The sequence below is a fragment of the Lampris incognitus genome, chromosome 7 (assembly GCF_029633865.1).
Source record: "Lampris incognitus isolate fLamInc1 chromosome 7, fLamInc1.hap2, whole genome shotgun sequence".
Taxonomy (NCBI): domain Eukaryota; kingdom Metazoa; phylum Chordata; class Actinopteri; order Lampriformes; family Lampridae; genus Lampris; species Lampris incognitus.
Genome location: NC_079217.1, coordinates 9220056 through 9241650, shown reverse-complemented (window position 1 = coordinate 9241650; position 21595 = coordinate 9220056). Strand labels below are relative to the sequence as shown.

The 21595-nt window shown below is 49.9% G+C and overlaps 1 protein-coding gene across 1 annotated transcript in view; it reads right to left on the bottom strand.

The window, feature by feature from the left end:
• tyw1 (tRNA-yW synthesizing protein 1 homolog (S. cerevisiae)) overlaps positions 1 to 21595 on the bottom strand; it is a 144012-nt gene that overhangs the window by 109798 nt on the left and 12619 nt on the right. The window contains exons 6-8 of the mRNA XM_056283730.1: positions 20971 to 21261; positions 16532 to 16651; positions 2917 to 3049 (exon numbers count right to left, since the gene is read on the bottom strand). Coding sequence (XP_056139705.1) covers positions 2917 to 3049; positions 16532 to 16651; positions 20971 to 21261 — 544 coding nt within the window. The remainder of the gene's footprint in view (positions 1 to 2916; positions 3050 to 16531; positions 16652 to 20970; positions 21262 to 21595) is intronic.

Below are 21595 nucleotides of genomic sequence, written 5' to 3'. Positions count from 1 at the left end.
GGTGCAATTTCTCCAGATTACCTCAACAAATTAACAGCTAGAATGCCAAAGGTCTGCAATGCTGTAATTGCTGCAAATGGAGGATTCTTTGACGAAAGCAAAGTTTGATGTAAAAAAAATCTTATTTCAAATACAAATCATTATTTCTAACCTTGTCAATGTCTTGACTCTATTTTCTATTCATTTCACAACATATGGTGGTGAATAAGTGTGACTTTTCATGGAAAACACGAAATTGTTTGGGTGATCCCAAACTTTTGAACGGTAGTGTATATAGCTGCCTTCCTTGTCTCCGGTTTGTCCGATTGTAAGAAAAATCATTTAGACGCATAGAGACACCAACCCTTCGCCATACTGCCCCCCCTGGATGTAATAATGTTAACTAAGCCTCTCGAATTTGCCCAGGAACCTGAACTGACGGTCTGCATGGGCTAGCAGTTAGCTTAGCCTTCCCCGCTTCCGCGTCCTGACAGACCGCCCTCGGTGTCTCCTCCTCGGGCGCATCTCTGGCAGGGCCATGATCTCTGGGCCCACTGGATGCAGCACACCAGGCTCCCCCAGTCGATTCAACGCCAGCTCTCCCAGCCAGACACCTTCGACACACCTCCCCGCACTCCACACGACGACACCAAAAACACAGTCAACGCTAGGCGAGGCTGCCGCCAGACCGCCCTCGGTGTTATCAGAACTGCTGGTCAGCATGGGCTAGCATTTAGCTTAGCCTGCCCTGCTTCCGTGTCCTGTCAGACCGCCCTCAGTGTTACCTCTTCAGGTGCAGTGCTGGTCAGGGCTGTGGTCCCTGGGCCCACAGGACGCAGCAGACCAAGTCTCCCAGCCAATCTAGCACCAGCTCTCCCAGCCATCAAACGAAGACAAAACAAACTTAGATGCAGACGTGGACAAAGACACAGCATGGACGGTACTGGGCGAGGCCTCTGCAAAGGTGAATTCGCGCTGCCATCTTCCCTCCCCAGAAACGTAAAGATTTTATTATATTATTACATTATATTAAGGAGCCATTTTATTCAGGCTTTACAACCATGGGATTAAAAGAGTGTATCATGTGGACGAGAGGAGAGCAAAGCTCATGGGACTGCACCCTGAGGAGAGAGGAGGTGGAGGGGCTAATTGGACCATGCTGTATCACTGAGCACCATCAGGGGAGCACACACATCCCGGCCCCGTGTTTCTCCGAGTGCAGTGCTCCAGCTGTGCTTTGGAAAACACATTTCCCTGACAGAGTATGCGCAGGAGGAAGGAGAGGGAGGGCTTGCACCATTTCACTCAGGGGCCATCTTCTTGACCAAGAAAACTACACCTCTGCCTTTTCAATGGGGGGGGAGGGGTCGTGTATACCTCAAGTTCTGAGGCATGTATTATCATTTGTGTTTCATATTTAGCAACACTGGCAAACCGTACACGACATGGAGTGCTGCAGTTTGTTTCAAATGACTCCGTTTTCACAGAAAAAAAGGTATTTTTTCCACTTTACCAGTGCTTGTGTGCATGTGCTACCCACCACCTAAGAAAACGCTGAAATTGGAAGAAGATGTGTCCAAAACAACAGTACCACGGCTGCCTGAATCTGGAAGTATGACTGCTGGGTTTTCTTCATGATACGCAGACGAAGGCTCATAGATTGGCCAGTTTTGCTGACGGCATGACTTCACGTGGTCTCACGTAGTCCGTGTCGCCGTCTGAACATTTTAAATGGTCCTTTTCTAAACTGACAGAATGAACGGTCTCCACCATAATTTCAACCGTCTCTTCTGCAGCAGATTTTATGAAGTTGTTAAAAAGCTGCCTCCAAAAAAAAAAGAAGCAGAGGACACAAATACAATGCTGAAATAAGCCTGGTAGCTTATTTCAGCATTATGCTCATTACCGTCTCTCTGGCATGGGATGCTTCATAATTAGCATGTCGGTCTGTAAACAAGAAGTCCAACAAAAGAGAAGAGGAAAATAAACCAGAGCGAGACATTAAGCTGAACAAAGCCGGAGAACACGGACGTACCTACCACTCGCTTTGGTAATAGGCCATTACCTTTCAGTGAAAAAAAAAGAAAAAGAAAAAAGATTTTATTGATACCACCTCAGCAGGAGTTTTCCTTCGGGCTTGTTAAATTTACCGTTAAAATTAAAGCAATGGAAATAAGTCTCCCGTCATTTTTTTTTTTTAGTTAAAAAGGAGTAAAACGCTCTCTCCCGTGTGAAGACGGCAAGGTTAAGGACGTGCTTCCCAGCAGCTGGTGTGCTGAGTAGCTTTAATGTAAATTTTCATGGCAAAGCGGCGGCGCCGAGAAAACGATGTGAATATATTACCTATGGTCACCAGTGACACCCAGCAGATGTTCCTTTGGAAACGGCGATCCATAGTTTTATGCGTGTGTGCTACAGAGACATGAAATTATACAACCACATAAAGAAGCGTAGGTTTGGGAGCAGAGGCTCTCTCTCTCTCTCTCTCTCTCTCTCTCTCTCTCTCTCTCTCTCTCTCTCTCTCTCTCTCTCTCTCTCTCTCTCTCTCTCTCTCTCTCTCTCTCTCTCTCTCTCTCTCTCTCTCTCTCTCTCTCTCTCTCTCTCTCTCTCTCTCTCTCTCTCTCTCTCTATATATATATATATCTCAACACGGATACAGGAAATGATATTCCGCTCCTCATTAGTTGAGCACTTATAACACCATTGACGGTTTCAGAATATATATATATATATATATATATATATATATATATATATATATATATATATAGCTGCCTTCCTTGTCTCCGGTTTGTCCGATTGTAAGAAAAATCATTTAGACGCATAGAGACACCAGTCCTTCACCATACTGCCCCCCCTGGATGTAATAATGTTAAATAAGCCTCTCGAATTTGCCCAGGAAGATGGATGAAGTTTATCTTTGCGTGTCGTACTCACCTTGCTTTGTCAGCGCTTCCCTGAGGGCAGGGGTGATCATCTCTCTCCTCTCCCCTCCTCCTTTGTCATCCTTCACTCCGCTCAGCTTGGATAGCTTCACCATCTGCCCTTGTCCTTGGCCCTTGCTCCAGCTCTGTGGTAGACACACCACTCAGGGGTTAGTTACTGCTTAAACCCGCAGGGGCCCGACGCACAATCTGTAAAAACAAACAGACTCCTCCAACTGCGACAATGTCAGGGAAGCCTCTCGACGGAGCGGAAACGCATCCCAAAATAATTATCAGACAAGGCAGAAACAGATGGAACGGAAGCGGGCTTTAATATTTCTTGCAAGAGCCACATGGTTTGACATTACATGCACAAAGCTTGCTTAATGGGGAGATTAATCGGACTCACAACTCTTCTGCTAAACCGAGATCTACAATGGCAAGCACTGTTTCAATCACTGCCTGTATCCACCACTTGAAACAAGCACAAGTTGTTGTTTTCATCAGCTTACTCTCATCCATGAAACCCCTTTGGTAAGGACTTAAAATCGCAACACTTAACACAGGAAAAGAAACACAACTACAACCACAAAAATGCTATTTCACACTGCAACTCTGATTTTTGCCTCCACGAAGGCGTTATTATTCATAATTCATGAAGGTGGGCTGAACGCCAGCGTGACCATACCGCCATCGCCAGCCAATGTGAACAACGCTGCCACCTCTTGAGACTCGAGGCTATTCAGACTCACGGAGCCGTCATTAGTGGCGAAGCCCTTCACCAAGTCACGCCAAACTATGAGTCACTGCGTCACGTTGACATGATGGCTCTCGAGCCCCCCTCCAGAACCGCCGACAAATAAAGACCTGCGTTAGGACATTGCCCAACCACCTGCACATTATTCACCTCCTCTCCAGCAGCACACTTCAAGTCCTGAAGTGCCAGGGCTGATTAAGTTAATGGGAAGTATGCATGCGAGTGTCCTCAGGCACTGACTCGTCAGTGGCCAGCAGAGCAGGACACGGGAACAAGAAGTGCTTCAACATTGAGACAAAAGGGGAGAAAGACAACTGGTTTGTTTAAAGTTGAAGTCTTTTGGGTTTTTTTTTTTTAATTTTCTCCCCAATTGTATCCAGCCAATTATCCCACTCTTCCGAGCCATCCCGGACGCTGCTCCGCCTCCACGGGGAGGGCTGCAGACTACCACATGCCTTCTCCGATATGTGTGGAGTCGCCAGCCGCTTCTTTTCCACTGACAGTGAGGAGTTTCGCCAGGGGGACGTAGCGTGTGGGAGGATCACACTATTCCCCTCAGTTCCCCCTCCACCCTGAACAGGTGCCCCAACTGACCTGAGGAGGCGCTAGTGCAGCGACCAGGACACATACCCACATCCGGCTTCCCACCCGCAGACACGTCCAATTGTGTCTGTAGGGATACCCGATCAAGCCGGGGGTAACACGGGGATTCGAACCAGCGAGCTCCGTGCTGGTAGGCAACAGAATAGACCGCTACTACCTAGACGCTTAAATTTCAAGTTTGACTATGGATTCTTTTTTCTTCTTTTTTTTCTTGTTGGAATCAGAAATGAAGTTTCAACTTAAACACACCATTGGGTGTACTGGTGGCGAATATTTTTTTTCTAGGATGAAGTTCCCGCCCTCAGGCGTTAGGATTGGCCAGATCTGCCTGTCAGTCAAGGCCGATGCGAACGCGCAACAACCCTAACCCTAACCCTAGCCATGTTTGCTAGCTAACTGTTAGCCATTGACCACGTTTGCAACCAAGATAAGTGTGCCAACTTAACTGTGTGTGTACGGTAAGCGAATATTTTTTTCCTAGGATGAATCCGGAAAGTTGACTAACAGGCAGATCTGGCCAATCCTAGCGCCTGGGGGCAGGAACTTTCCGGATTCATCCTATGAAAAAAAAAATACTGGCGTACTGGTGGTTCAGCCGGCTAAGCAGGAAGCAGGAGTTCAAGTTCAACTTTATTATCATGTGTATTGGAATACAATGAAATTCTTGTGCTCCAGCTCTCTCTACCTTAACACAAAGCACACACCACCCCAAAAACAAAACACTAACAACACTACAGACCTACACAGACTATGTACACATGAATTCACACATTATATGCACAGAATTCATACATTATATGCACAACATAGAAAAGGTCAGGGTATCGCAACAACGTGAGGTGCACACTGGTGTGTCGGCTGTTCGGCAGCAGCTTCCATGCCAGCTCGAGATGGCGAATTACGGTTTCGGCGGATGCCAAAAGACGAGCCTCTTTATGAAACTTTAACAGACTTAAAAGAAAAGTTAAAAGCGAGTGATTTCAAATAACTCTTTTATGTAAAAGGATTTGATGTCAGAGGGCGTGTGAAGATCAAGGGTTGTATGATTCCTTCTGAAGCCCCCAGGATTTTTGTATGCCAGCTATCTCTAAGTTAAAAGGACGTTAACCCCGTTCGGACTGCCACTCAAAAAAACAGCATTAAAAGACCCGGAGGAGGCCGTAAAAAAAACTAAAAGGCTACACTAGCACACAATGGCTTTGATAATGCTAGCTTGTTCAAGATAAATCCCACTGGAGGGCATCTGAAACTCAGGTCTATGGTCTTTTTTAGATGTTGGACTTCTGACCACGTTGGATCGCCGCCATGACGGCAAGTAATGAGCATCCCTCGGCCCGTTTGCTTTCACGAGGGAGATGTTTTGCTTCCACGGCTGCATATTAAGCCACGTGTTCTATGCAAATGTACACTCGTTAAGAGATACGCAGTTTACTGGCGACACGGGAGACCGATGAAGCGCTGCCAGCGAGGTTCCTGTGGCGTACGAGCATGTATTCGCTTCTCGTGGCCGTGTGATGAACGAACAGCTTTGGAGATGAGCCGTGTTTGGCGACAGCGCCGCCTCAACATAACTGCTGCACCGCCGCTAACGCCTGGAGTCGCCTACAGGGAACAACATGACATGTCAGCACAGCGACGCTCATCAGCGAATGGTGATCGCCGGCCTGACACACTGTCAGCGGTACTCGGAGTAGCGTGTATTTGTATTCGTAATTATTGAACAGGTGGCGTCTTTCACGCCGCAGATTGCCAACAGGTTCCCATGCTGCTGTCGCTGCCGCTCTTTGGAGACTGTATAAACCAGCCACGGTGCTTCCCACGCATGCTAGGTGTTCCAACGGCAGGCTGTTAGCCGAACATCGGGGCTTAAGCACACTGATGAACGGGGCTCCAGCCAAGGCCACTCTCACAACCACTGTAATGACAATATGGTGTCGGAGCAACGCCTGCCCGCCCGCACAACTCTAGACAACGCCGTCCCATTTCGCTATTGGTGATCACGACTCGGGTAAACAAACCTTCTAACAAGCTCAGAACACAAGCGGGGCTGATGCGTCGCTGTCACGCGTCACCGCTTCATCCATCACAAGTTCATTTAGTCACTTGCAGACTGACAAATGCCATTATTCCAGTCTGACCAAGCACAAACAAATGTTGCGGTGCGGACGGGGCTTTAACAGCAAGGCCAAACCGCAGAGGCATGACTCTAACTTTTTGAACGCCAGCCTAACTAAAAGCCACCTGCTGACGGGGGGCCACACACATCCACATATGTAGCCCCGTATCGAACCGAGTGTGTACACGGCATTAAGAAGACCAGACAACAAATTGGTTGGAGCTGGCCCAAACTGTCCTGACAAATCCGGTGTGTGTGCATCTGAGCGTGACCTCAGGTGTTGGGCTCGTGAGCCCAGCTGTCTCCGGCTGCTTGTCGACACGGCGCTGGTGTACTTTTTAGCCTCTGCCTGGGTAAGTCTAAGCCCTCGTCGTCACCTAGCAGCCCTATCTTCCCTGTGCAGCCGGGTTGCGCGCCAGAGCGAAGGAGCCCTTTGTCGGCCCGGGCCAGGCCCGGGCCTGCTGGGAGGACCGCCGCGCTTCTGACATCAGACGGCGCCGGCGGTGCCTCGGATGAGTCGCTCATTTGTGTAAAGGAGTCTGAGGATATGAGTAAGCCCTCACGCTGTGTCAGAATCCCCCAGCCCGGCCCCCGTTCCACGGCGAGGCAAGATAAAGCGATGTGATGGCTGATATTTGGAAACCTTGTTTTCCCCCCGCCGGCGAATTCGGAGGCGTTGATTCACACTGGGTGGTCTCGTGGCGGATTCTGGATGTCATATTTTTTTCTGGTTATTACTGCTGACGTTCAGGGGTCAACACGTACGGACAGTCAATAACGGTGATGAAGGAGGGCATCGACTACCAAGAGCTGCAGTCACGAGGCAGCCGCGGTCCCGACGGCTATTCGAGCTCAACCATTTTCCTCACGGACAACGAAAACGGCGCGACTTGGGTCGAATCTTCACAATTCGAAACCCAGGAATGTCCGCGGACCGTACTGGTATGTACCGTGCTAATGCGGCACAGATGCGATGCTGCCCCCCCCCCCTCCCCATTTACCCTGACATACATTACTCTGACAGCATACGTAAACATGTAGCCAACAGCGTGGCAATCTGTCCCTGCGGTGTGTGTGTCCGACCCTGTAGATATGTCTGGCCCTGGTCTCTGGGTGCCCGCTGCTCGCTCAACCCCCACCCCCCTCCTCCCCCACCCCCACCCCAAACACACACACACTTGCCTTGCCTGAGAAGTCAGACCCACCCAGTCATGCCCGGGCGGGTGTGGAGTGACAGAACAAGGGCATCGCTCAGCGTCCACGCCGTAACATGGGGCAGACGCAGAAGGTCAGCGGAGAGAAGGAGCAGGTGGTAGATGGGGGCAGACGGGTTGAGGGGAGGGAGGAAGCAAAGAAAGGATCGGAAGCGGCGCAAGAGAGAGAGAACGATCATGGCGGGGGCGATGAACGAGAAGATGAACTGAGACGGACATACAGAGACGTGAGAGAGAGAGAGGCGGAGAACGGAAGAAAGAACGAAAGAAGGAGGTAAGATTCCCAGACGCCGGCGCGTCCTGACAGGCCACGGTAACGGCTTGACACGGGCCAACAGCGAGACGCAGCAACTCTCGGCTCATTTGTCACCGGTTAAGGTCACCGTCCGGCGTGCCGTTCCACTCCACACCAAACTCCACTCCTTATATTATGGCTGCCCTGGTCAGGTGATATTGAAAACTACACATCTCACGCCACCATGTTTCTGCACTTCACCGGGGTGTCGGTCACCCCAGCTGGTGTTACTGCATGTGTTGTGTTCCATGTGTATAAAGATAGTATGTGCAAATGCTTACTAACTAATTGATGAATCCCCCCCCCCTTTTTTTCTGCCCAGTTGTACTTGGCCAATTGCCCCACTCTTCCGCGCCGTCCCGGTCGCTGCTCCACCCCCTCTGCCGATCCGGGGAGGGCTGCAGACTACCGCATGCCTCCTCCCATACATGTGGATTCACCAGTCGCTTCTTTTCACCTCACAGTGAGGAGTTTCACCAGGGGGGCGTAGCACGTGGGAGGATCACGCTGTTCCCCCCAGTTCCCCCTCCCCCACAAACAGGCGCCCCGACCGACCAGAGGAGGCGCTAGTGCAGCGACCAGGACACATACCCACATCCGGCTTCCCACCTGCACACACGGCCAATTGTGTCAGCCGGGACGCCCGACCAAGCCGGAGGTAACACGGGGATTCGAACCGCCGATCCCCGTGTAGGTAAATAACGGAATAGACCACCACGCCACCCTGCCATTACATTTCCTGAATGAATGGGAACCAAACAAATCTTTTTCACATCTACATCAACAGCAAGTCTGCATACGAAAGGTACAAAGCGTTCTGCTCTAAAGCTTCATCCTGTTTGTCCAAACTACTTTCATTCACACTGGACACCTCCTAAAATACTGGAACACAACAGCAAGACACAGTCACTGAATTCATCAGAAATCGTTTTTGTTAAAAGATAATGCTGCTGCTGATGTTGCCTTTCCCTTCACATTCGGTGTTAAGTTGCAAGTGAACCCCTTGAGGGAAATCTGAGCTTGAGAAATCTCCTGCCGCTTACTGTCATACAACACATGGTACACGGCACACTCATAGTGTGCATTTTCAACACTTTTCCCGATGTTACTCGGCAGGGCGGATACTCGACTCCGGTGCTGTCGCGAAGCCAGGCGTTCCCCCGGCCCTGTGCAGCCTGACGCAACGGTGAAAACAAATGAAGCAACAGAACAGAACCAGGTGGGGCTCGAACATGCGTGTTTATAAGATCCAGTCAGCACTGTGTTTTACAGAATGAGTATAATGATCGGCATGTGTGTCTATGGATGAATTTGTGCTGCAGCACGGTTGGCGTCGGCTGGATGATGTCACATGATCCGTACGCAGCAGAACGCCAGGCGGCTCATCGACCAAGCACAAAGAGACAGCAGGTTCACAACACCAGACGGAGGTTTCAACAGCTTCGCCGCCTCGCTTCCTTTTAAAACCATGTGCCTGAGTTTCTGCAAACCCGGACGGGACCTCGTCTTTCACTGCCAGGACGGTGAGCCGAGGGCCATCACACCCTCATCCAGGAAGCCGTGTGCCTCGCGGTTAATTAGCTCCTCCACACTTGGCTCAGTTTGGCAAAAGCCTCGCCAGCCAGCGCAGCAATAACAAGAACCTCACAAAAGGACGATTCTGGCAGTGGGAGAAAACCCTCCCTGGACCACGCTTAATGAGCCCGATGAAGGAGATGTTTGTGTAAAATCAATTGCAGAAATGATCGAAAGGAAACCTTTTGGCATCTGGCACAACAGCCGCAGAAAAACCGCCAAAGATAAATATAACACAAGACTGGGAAAATCTGGGTTTGTGGTCTGCCAGACAACTGTAGCGTACCCGGCGGTCAATCACAATCATCTGAGAATGGAGAAAAAAAGATTTGCAGGGGAAAAAAAAAAACAAAATGTAAAAGTCATCCAGTGCCACTCATTCCTGCACGGTACCTATTTATTTTGGAACTATCCATCCATCCGTTACCCGAACCGCTTATCCCGCTCAGGGTCGCGGGGATGCTGGAGCCTATCCCAGCAGCCACTGGGGCGGCAGGCGGGGAGACACCCCGGACAGGCCGCCAGGCCATCGCACAGGGCAAATTGTTACCCGACCTTTTTCAGCAGCACTGACCTTTCGTTTCAGCAGCATATCTCCTCTAGGGCGCGCTACACACCAGACGGATGAAGGCAAAAGATGAAGGCTGCGGGTCAAATGTGAAAGGCCAAACTTCCTCATTCAAGAGATGAGAAACGTTTCACTCAGTTCACTTGGCGTGGTGTTCGTGGTTCATCACAAAGAAAAAAAACCCATCTTAACCAGAAAAAAAGAGGCTTGCAACCTCTTTATATCGACAAACTACAAAAAGGGACAAAATCTAGATTCAGTTTCATTTACCATTTTGCTAACATCGACAAAGACATGATGGTCCACTACTGACAGAATTCATATCAATACGTTCACTTCACGTACATCAGTCAGTGATTCAAGCATAATGACGTGACATTTTCAGATTTATTTCTAATTTATGGCTGCCATCGACTATTTGACCTTTTACTCACAGATCCAATGTTGGCATGTTCAGCGACCTGCAACTAAGAGCCTCTGACATCACCTAGTGGTCAAACGCTGCCAAAGCAACACAACGGACCAGACCATGTATGTGGCTGTGCACTCCATCCTTCTTCCATCTTCTAACTAAATCAAAGATGAAATTTTATTGAGCTTCTGTGACTCCAGACTAATTAAATTAATAATAATAATAATAATAATAATAATAACAATAATACGATGAATCAGCCATACTAAATTGTCTCTAGGTGTGAATGTGTCGGCCCTGTGATGACAGCTGGGATAGGCTCCAGCATCCCGCGACCCCGACTGGGATAAGTGGCTTGGATAATGGATGGATGGATGGATAATAACAAAAACCTCAACCTAGTTCGGTAGCCTTTTCTGAACAAGGGGTCACCTGAGGGTCCTACAGCGCGTAAATTAAACTTCTGGTTTTATTTCAAACTGATTGAAGACTGTACAACAGCTAACTTCTGTGGGTGGGGAGCCGGATGTGGGTATGTGTCCTGGTTGCTGCACTAGCGCCTCCTCTGGTCGGTCGTGGTGCCTTTTCGGGGGGGAGGGGGAATTGGAGGGAATAGCGTGATCCTCCCATGCGCTTCGTCCCCCCTGGCAAAAACTCCTCACGGTCAGGTGAGAAGAAGCGGCTGGCGACTCCACATGTATCGGAGGAGACATGTGGTAGTCTGCAGCCCTCCCCGGATCGGCAGAGCGGGTGGAGCAGTGACTGGGGTGGCTCAGAAGAGCGGGATAATTTGCTGGCTACAATTGGGGAGAAAAAGGGGGGAGGATCCGAAATAAATAAATAAATAAATAAAGAATAGTTGACTTCCAAACTGATGCACAGTTACAATGTAAAAAGTAAAGCCTAATTACATCTCGAAGGGTCCTGCTATGTGAGTAAATCACAACGTAAACACCGACACCGTAGCATGAGCATGAGGAAGCAGCAAAATTGCCGTGCCAGGACCGACAAGACCTTACGCCCGTTGCCGTGCCCTTCTCCTCTACCCGCAATCCACTTTCGGAAATGCCCTAGACAGACGTTCAAGAGCGTGTTCCTCCACCGCCTTTCCAGGTTATTTGTGGAAATGGCAGGCTGGTGCAGAGAAGGCTCACGGACTGAAGCCCTGAGGAGGAGTGCATGTGAGTCTATGTGCAGGCGTGCAAACCACAAAGAGTCGTGAACATGTTGAATATTTGAATATAAATATGAAACAGTAATGACACAGGGGGAGTCTTCTCCTGGATCGCCATCTTGCAGTGGTGGAGAAGCTTGTGTGAACCAGTAACCCCAAGAGCTGTGCCGTCCGGAGCTCGGCTCCTGGTAGGGTCACCCAAGGCGGATAGGTCAAGGGGGAGGTTCCAGACGAAACACAAGCCAACAAAGACCTCAACGGTAGAACTGGCGGAAGATGTCTCCAGGTCACAATGGCAATGAAGGCGGATGAAGGTTGCAATAGAGGGTGGCCCCCAATCGTCTTGGTTCTCCATGCCACTGGACTCTGACCACCCCCTGCCAAGGACCGTGTGGTGGCTGCAGGCGAATCAGCCCCTCCACATAAAAAGCTGTCATGCGCATGTGTCCTCCCATTATGCAGTTCCAGGATCGACCTCTACGCCCACCTGAGGACCCAGAGGGAGCATGGTCATACTCGATCCCGAGTGACCGCTCCCAAGTGACCGCTGATGATGACAGGGGATGACAGGGATCCCGAGTGACAGCTGATGATGACAGGAGGAGTTGGCATTTTCGTAAAGAGGCAATCTTGCTCTTTCTGAAGCTGCAAACACAATAGAAGTATACTGAGCTGAGCTGGGTTCGACTCAGCATCCAGCATTTCAACTCTTCCCTTTCTCTCGGGCCCTCAGCGTAATATACACAAATTCATACGAGTCTTACAAAGGGGCCTGTCCACACCTCTCAGAGCGCACACAGCAGCTATTGTAATATTCATGTCTGAGGAAAAGCGACAGACCTGAACTATCTGCTGGAGAGCAAAAAAAAAAAAACGAAAATGAAGAAAAAAAAATAGAAAAAGGAAAAAAAGCTCTTGAGGCTGTTCTGCTGCAGTCATGACAGTTTCTCCTGAAATCCATCACCGATAGCAAGAAGACTAGCTTTGTTGTGCAATATTAGGCATTCATTATTACAAAGTTGAGGTGGGAAATGTTGGGAGTGATGTCTTGAGCCGCCCCATGAGGCGTTGAGAAACACACAAAAGTACTTTTGCACCGGTCTGAACAACCACACAACTCAACGTGCTGCTGCTGGAAGCGCGTCTCCCTCAAAAAGGTTGATTTTGGGTCCAATACTAGAACGTAGGTCGGACTGCGGGGGTTGTCCTGATGACTGAACCCTGATTCAGCAGGCAAACACACATTTCTAGTCTACTTAAGTAAAACTTCCATACCAAAGCTTTTCATCAAATGGTGCCTTGCAGTATAGCGCTCTTGGCAAGGGGACAAGGATTTGTAAATTTGTCCATTAATCTTTTAAACGTTTTACGAGACTGTCTGTCGATCCTGAAGGAACGGGGCAACTGTCGATGAGAGCAGATGGCTCTAAACTCTGGGTGAGTACAAATATATTCCGGAAATTTCCGTCAATCTGTCACAAATGTGTACAAACTGAAGAGGGATACTGTACTGAAACAGGTCCTTTAACTCGAGGGGCCTCGTACATAAAGGTTGCTACACACAAAAGAAGTTGCGGAAACGGGGGTGAAAACGTTGGGGTTTACCAAAATGTCCTACGCGGGAAAAAAGGTGCACATTTCCACGTGTCCTTTCACCCATGCATAGAGCTTACGCAGTGTTTACAGACACGGGGAATCGGCGATGCCCGATGGCGAGATCAGGAAATGAAGCTCAGTCCTCGGATGAAAAACCACAGATGAAACCACCACCACCTGTCCACGAGTCTAGTCACGGTTTTATAAGGTGATGATGAAATCAATCTCGCTGATTAGCACACGGGCTATAACTTGGGTAATGAGACATTATGGCTGCTATGGCATTACTTGAAGACTTGGCAAATAGACTGAGACGTGAACGCGTGTTCAGGGACCATGAGGACTTCCTAGCCCATGATGACGGATGGCCAATGAGCCGATTCAGATTCCCAAGAGCTATTCTCTCGGAAATCTGTGCTGAATTGGGCCAGCTTTGAGCGACCCACCTGGCGGAACAGGTCCATTCCTGTGCAGGTCCTCTGGGAGTCTGGCAACTGGGACGTTCCAACACGAACTGGCCAATAGGTCTGGAATATCACAGTCAACCCCAGGCGCTATCATGCCAGCCGTCTTGAATTGCCTTATCGAAGTGACCCCTCGTTACATAAGGTTTCCTGATGTGGGTGAGCAGGCCAACATCAAAATGCAATTTGCAGCAATTCCCAGTTTTCCGAATGGAATCGGAGGAATTCACTGCACTCGCGTTGAGTTAAAAGCACCAAATTAGAACGAGTTTGCTCCCGTCAGTCGCAAGCGATACCGTTCAATAAGCATTCGACTCACTTCCACTGCTGACATGATTCTTCTTCACATGATTCTTCTTCACAGCTGTCGTCACGTGCTGCCATCCGACTTGTTTCGTTTTGTTTGAGATGCCTCTTCTGAGGCCCCCAAACAGCACCCCTTTACGGTGCTCAGCCTCGGCAATGAGCAACTCGATCCGCAAGTTTCGCCTTCGTTCTCGGAAGTCGATGTCTCCATCTTTCCCTCGATGACAGTCCAACAAAGTCCTCTTAGAAACGTTACCATATTCATGAGCTATTTAGCGTTGACCGTTTGTGGATGACCGTGGGACGACACTGGGAGGAGTACACACGTGCACAATCCAACGCAGGCGGGTGTTTATAAGAAGACTGCATGCAGGTGTGCGCCACGCGGTATCATAGATATCATTTTCAGATCTGAACATTTTGATTGTTTAGTTTGAAAGGTTGTTGTGTGATGTACACTCCTAGCATGTGACAACACTATGTGTGTTTTGGTGCACTTGGGAGTCATATCCAAAAATGTAAGTGATGTCATTAAGCACGGCACAACATGCGGGTCACTGCTGAAAAGGATGCACACAACACTGTTCACAAAGGAAGACGGCCGATGAAAAACACAATTCAGACAATTTCAGTCTGGGAACGACGACATGCCAATCAGACGGACCCTGGAGGGGGCGGCTGCAACACAGGGGTGGGTACTTGCGTTTCTCTTTCCTTGCTCTTTCGCTTACCCTCGCGACTCATTTCTCTCATAATGGAACAGCCTGCGAAAGAGGTGGAGCTGGGGACGTGCCGGTGGCTCTTCCATCTTGTCTGTCTTTCCTCCTCGTCTTCCTTCCTTTCTCCCTCGTTTGCTTTTTTTTTTACCCTCCCATCCCTTTCATTTTTCTCGAGTCACTCGTTCCTCACGCGTCTGTGAAGTAGGCGTCCTCGTTCTCACGCAGGCCTCCATTCCTTCTCGCCTGCCGGGGTCTGGTGCCTATCAACCCATCTGCCGCTTCTCCTTCAATGAAATTACTGCCCCCCCCCCCAAATACTAAAATAAACTCATGTCAGGCGAAGGCACAGGGGACTTAACACCACAATGGTGTCCCCTTGTAGGCCTTAAACCAGAAATGCTTAATATAGAGCTGCCTCGGGAGTGAGGAAACAGATGCTGAGGCTTCACTGACTCGACCATTAACACACAATCGCATCAGAGAGCAGTGAGTGACACCGTGTATACAATCTGTGGATTAACGGTTTTGTGTATAACAACTTCACATTGGAGTTGTCGACTGGGTGGAAAAGGCTTATGGCGATCACATCTGTCCAGGCTGATTTGACCACTATAAGCCGGTGTTTCCCAATCCAGCCCCTCAAGGCCCCCATCCCACAGATTTTCATTGTAACCCGATAAACGTAGGTGTTCTTACTCAACCATCCACCCATCTATCCATTATCCAAACCGCTTATCCTCCTCTCAGGGTCGCGGGCTGCTGGAGCCTATCCCAGCAGTCATTGGGCAGCTGGCAGGGAGACACCTTGGACAGGCCATCACAGGGTCGACTCATTCACACCTATGGACAATTTAGTATGGCCGATACACCTGCCAAGACCACCCTGCAAGGCACAGCGAGGGGCGGGTGAAGACGAGGAAGACAGAAGACGCGATGGCTAGGTAACATCAGAGAATGGGCAGGCTTCGACTTTGCCAGCTTACGGAGGGCAGTTGAGGACAGACAGAGATGGCAAGGACCGGCTGCAGATTCAACAGCAGTGCCCCAACGACCTCTTGAGAGGTTACAGGAGAGGTGAGGTGAGGTGAGGATTAGCCTGACTTACATGTCTTTGGACTGTGGGAGGAAACCGGAGCACCCGGAGGAAACTCACACGGACACGGGGAGAACATGGAAACTCCACAAAGAGGACGACCCCGGGATGACCCCCAAGGTTGGACTACCCCAGGGCTCAAACCCAGGACCTTCTTGCTGTTAGGCGACTGCGCTAACCACTGTGCCGCCCCTTATTCAACCAATCAATGCTTAAAAATATCCGATTTAGGCTATGTGGTGATTTCAGAGGCAGATTTTCTGAGCAGAGGTGGCGCCGTTCAGTATCACAGGAGTAAGCGAAAAAATAACTAAGCACTTATCATTTGATTTCCTGAATTACCTCAATTATAAAATATCTTTTTATTTTTAATTTTGCCTGTCTGAGAGACCCAAAATGATCACTGTAGGCCATCTATTCAATCACAACGACTGAATTATTTAAACAACACTTGATCACTAAAAGCCGCTTCCACTACTTCCTGGATAAAAGATATTTCGGGCGGTCTGGAAAGTTCTCTCTGTCTGACAAAAGCTATGTGTCCTTCCGAGTTCCTCTTTGAGGAAGTCACTGAACTCGTCGAACGTTGCTCTGGAGAAAAGCGTGAGCAAACGTCCTAAAATGACTACGAAAAACAACAGCGCTTCAGTCACAGCATCGTGGAACAAAACAAACACGCCATGGCTTCACTTGAACCGTTCATGCTAACGCCCCGGCGACTGGAGCGTGACCTCACCTTCGCTTTCCTGATGTTGCTCATGATGCTGCCCAGATCTTCCACATCCACCACAGAGCCCCGCTCCTTCTCGTTGGATGCGGCCAACTCCTCGTCACTGCTGGTCTCCAGATGCTCCTCCTGCATGGAGAGAGAGGGGAGAGGAGGGTGAAGTCAGAGAAGAAATGTCACCAAAAGAATGAAACCAAAAGAGTAAACCGTGAGACTCAGGGGGACAATGAAAAGGAGGAGTAGGAGAGGAAAGAAAGATGAGTGTGTGTGTGTGTGTGTGTGTAACCATGTTTAACTATCCTAATGGGGACCAACTGTCCCCATTAGTATAGAAAAACCAGAAACCACCTACCTTGTGGGACCATTTTATGGGGCCTGACAAGTAAAAGGATCTATTTTAGGGTTAGGACTTGGTTTTAGGGTTATGGTTAGGGTAAGGGTTAGGATTAGGCATGTAGTTTGCATGGTTAAGGTTAGGGTTAAGGGCTAGGAAATGAATGTAGTCAATGAGGGGGCCCCACAAGTATAGTTTTACGAGTATGTGTGTGTGTGTGTGTGTGTGTGTGTGTGTGTGTGTGTGTGTGTGTGTGTGTGTGTGTGTGTGTGTGTGTGTGTGTGTGTGTCACGAATCCTGTATTTTCACCTCCCCAATCTCCAGAGTAGGACCGGGCCATTTTCCATGCTCACACAGTAATTATTCATCCATTCCCAGTCGGCATGGTGGCGCAGTGGTTAGCGCCGTCGCCTCACAGCAAGAAGGTCCTGGGTTCGAACCCCTGGGGTTGTCCCAACCTGGGGGGGGGGGTCATCCCAGGCCATTCTCTGTGTGGAGTTTGCATGTTCCCCCCGTGTCTGCGGTGGGTTTTCTCCGGGTGCTCCAGTTTCCCCCCCACCATCAAAAAGACACGCATGTTAGGGTTAATACTCCTGTCTGTGCCCCTGAACAAGAGGCATGGCAAGACGAAGTGGAGTTGGTCCCCGGGCGCTGCACGGCGGCTGCCCGCTGCTCCTAGCTACACAGCTAGGGTGGGTTAAATGCAGAGGAAGAATTGCCCCACGGGGATTTATAAAAGTAGTAAAAACAAAATAAAAATTCAGCCATGATTAAACAAGTTGGGGGCCATATGGGCCATTTTTATAGAGCGCTGTTCTCTTCTGCTGGGGCAGCTGATTAAAAAAGAAAAGAATATGCATATTTATAGCATTTTTGGGGGGGGATTTATTGTGTCGTACTGTGCCCCCGTTCGGGACGATTTTGCCCCCACCGTGCGGTGGGTAGATTAAATGGATGAGCAGTGGGGCGATAAATCAAGATGAAAGTCCGCTCGCCATCACTCTCTCTCTCCCCTTCTCCTCTCAGTTCCGGCTGAATGTCACCCCTGCTGAGTGCACTAAGAGCACCCGAGCACCAGACAGCAGGAAACACGCCGCTGGCTCCGGGATGCTCGCTGCCATGACGACAGGTCATCTGTGTGTGGTGGGTATGCAAGCAGTTAGCATGTGTGTGACATGAGAGGCCGTGTGTGTGTGTGTGTGTGTGTGTGTGAGATGTTATTTATCGTGCTGCGATACATCCTCTTGTTGACGGAAATGAGAAATTTGTGAAAGTCGTGCAGAATGTTGCACGGCGTGAAACCTTCCCGGACAACGCGTGAGCTGGGCGACACCAGATCGAGACAGGATGAACCGTGAGTGACTCTCCTTTCTCTCGCTCTCACTCTCTCCCTCTCTGTGAGACATTCACAGCCCTTCACTGATTCCGATCAAGCTTCTGGAAAGGAGCACGAGGCCGCTATCAATGCGAGTGCACTTCACAAAGTGGTGTGATAAGAAGTGTTTTGATACTGTGAGCGCAGATAAAACATTGAAAGCTGTAATTATACCCCCAGGGGCAACACTCTGGCAGAAGTCACCCACGCACACCTTCGACGCTTCTCTTTCAGAAGACACAAACACACACACACACGCACAAACCCAAACCCAGTAACACAAAAAACATCCCAGGGCGTGCGGGTAGTGTGGAGGTCTATTCCGTTGCCTACCAACAGGGGGATCTTCGGTTCGAATCCCCATGTTACCTCCAGCTTGGTCGGGCGTCCCAACAGACACAATTGGCCGTGTCTGCCGGTGGGACGCCGGCTGTGGGTATGTGTCCTGGTCGCTGCACTAGTGCCTCCTATGGTTGGTCGGGGCACCTGTTCAGGGGGGAGGGGGAACTGGGGGGAACAGCGTGATCCTCCCACGCGCTACATCCCCCTGGTGAAACTCCTCACTGTCAGGTGAAAAGAAGCAGCTGGCAACTCCACATGTATGGGAGGAGACACGTGGTAGTCTGCAGCCCTCCCCCAGATCGGCAAAGGGGGTGGAGCAGCGACCGGGACGGCTCGAAAGAGTGGGGTAACTGGCCTAGTACAACTGGGGAGAAAAAAGGGGGAAAAAATCCAACAAAAAAAAAATTCCCTCTCTTGATTCTCACTTTGAATGAACGTAAGAGAGCCGTACTTTCAGACTGGGCCACATTCATAAAAATTGGCGGTAAAATCACTGCGTCACACATAATCTACGCCGTGGGTGATTGAGCTCATTCATAAAAACACTGCTACAGAGACACTGAGGCATTATTGTCTGGGGTTGTCCCAATGAACGAATGGCAATTAAAATCAAAATGTAAATAAAGAGCAAGTCATTCACGGCCGTGTGAAACCACAACTGATCGCCACCTTGACGGGACAGAAAGGCAAAGAAAACCAAAGTTTACACCAGCAAAACTCCAAATATCAAGAGGAGGTTGTCGTGTCTGGAGGCACAGTGACTTCATAACTGCCGGATATTCCTCCTTTAACAAATCACCCTCTTCCCCGTGTACTCCTAATGCTATGACCTCATCTGTCATGAACCCAAATCCGGCACCTGCCGGCAGCCGTACCAACATGTACCCTTTCTCTGCCAAATGACGGAAGCTATGCAGGCGTGGGCTCGGCTAGTACTTCGATGGGAGACCTCCCGGGAAAACTGAGTTGCTGCCGGAAGTGGTGTTGGTGGGCCAGCAGGGGGCAGTCTTCCCTCTGGTCCTGATAAAAACAACAACTATCAAATCCCACTGCCCCAGTGCAGTGACAGGGACACAGTGCTGTAGGACATGCCGTCCTTCGGATGAGACGTTAAACCAAGGTCCTGACTCATTGTGGTCATTAAAGATCCCATGGCACTTATCACAAAGAGTAGGGGTTCCCCGGGTCTCCTGGCAAAATTCCCAACCTGGCTCTCTCCATCTGGCCACCTAATCATCCCCCCATGTAATTGGCTCAATGACGCCTCCCTCTCCACCTCAAGCTGATGTGTGGTGAGCGTTCTGGTGCAAAATGGCTGCCGTGCTTCACCCAGGTGGGTGCTAAACACTGGTGATGGTTGAGGTGAGTTACCCCCTTCGATGTGAGGCGCTCTGGGTGTCTAGAAAAGCACTATATTAAATCAATTAGATGGAGACTTGACTTTAAATATGGTCCATTTTAGGCAAATGAAAATGTAGTGCCAAATGTTGCCCCTCACTTTAGCTCGAAGACCTGTTTCCAAGAACAGCACGGACATGAAAAGACAGGAGATATTTTGTCTGTTGGTGAACCTGTTTTCATGCAGATTATAAGAAATGGGAAACTCTTCTTCCTGGCCAGTGCAGGCGGTATTTTAGCACAGCAGTGTGCCTTACATGATATACACATCACCAAGGGGAGGCGGTGGGGTCACACATTTACTGCAAGCGGTGAGGCGCTAATCCCCATTTGGGAATTGGAAAAATGCCTCCACCATATTGCCCCACTACGCTTTCTATAACCCCGCTGATGCGTTTTATCAATATGGGCCTTTCTGTCTCAGTTCTGTCTCTCCATCTCGTCCACTCATCCGTCCTGGGTGTCTCCAGAATAACAGTGGAGGAGTAACATGTAATGATTCACACATTCCAGAGTGACAAAACTCTTAACTAAAGACGCCACGGGCATCCGGGTGGTGTGGCAGACTATTCCATCGCCTACCAACACGGGGATCGCTGGTTCAAATCCCCGTGTTACCTCTGGCTTGGTCGGGCGTCCCTACAGACACAACTGGCCGTGTCTGCAGGTGGGAAGCCGGATGCGGGTATGTGTCCTGGTCCCTGCACTAGCGCCCCCTCTGGTCAGTTGGGACACCTGTTCGGAGGGGGGGCTGGGGGGAATAGCGCGATCCTCCCACGCACTACATCCCCCTGGCGAAACACCTCACCGTCAGGTGAAAAGAAACGGCTGGCGACTCCACATGTATCGGAGGACGCATGTGGTAGCCTGCAGCCCTCCCTCGATCGGCAGAGGGGGTGGAGAAGCGACCGGGATGGCTCGGAAGAATGGGGTAATTGGCTAGATACAATTCGTGAGAAAAAGGGGGGGGGGGGCTAAAGATACCATTACCTCCATTACCTCTGAGCTGTTGTGCTGCGGCAGTTCCTTCACCTCCTCCTCCGGCTGCTCCTGGACCTCCTCCCTCTTGCTCTTACAGGAGCCCCCACGGGTCTTGCAGTTCCCACCGCAGCTCTTCTTCTCCCCGCTGGCCAGGGCCTGCAGGCGCTTCAGGAACTTGGCCTTCCACGCCAGGAAGTCGGCCTGGACGCTGCCAAGGCGGCTCTTCACCACGTTGCAGTCGCCCTCCCCTCTGGTCAGGATGCGCGCGCCACTCAGCATCCACAGCCACTTGTCCACATTCTTGCTCGCCTGGTTAGCATTAAATCGGGGGGGGGAGAGGGGTTGTTAAACAGGGTCTGTGCTGACAAACCTAAGGATGTTTCAATCCAATCTCAAGAGTTCGGTATCAGAGCCAGGTTATGAAGGCTTATTTCAGCTGATTGATATCTGCAATATTAAGCCTGACTGAATTCTGATTACTTTACTGCCTCGCTCTACGTCCACGCCGATTGTCTTATACGGGCATCGTAAACACGCCATTGCGCTACGTGCAGGTGTCATAAACTGACATTAGCCGCAACTTGCAGCAGTGCGACTGGTTTTTTGAAAAAGTCCACAACAAGAAGCAGCTACAACGTCTGCA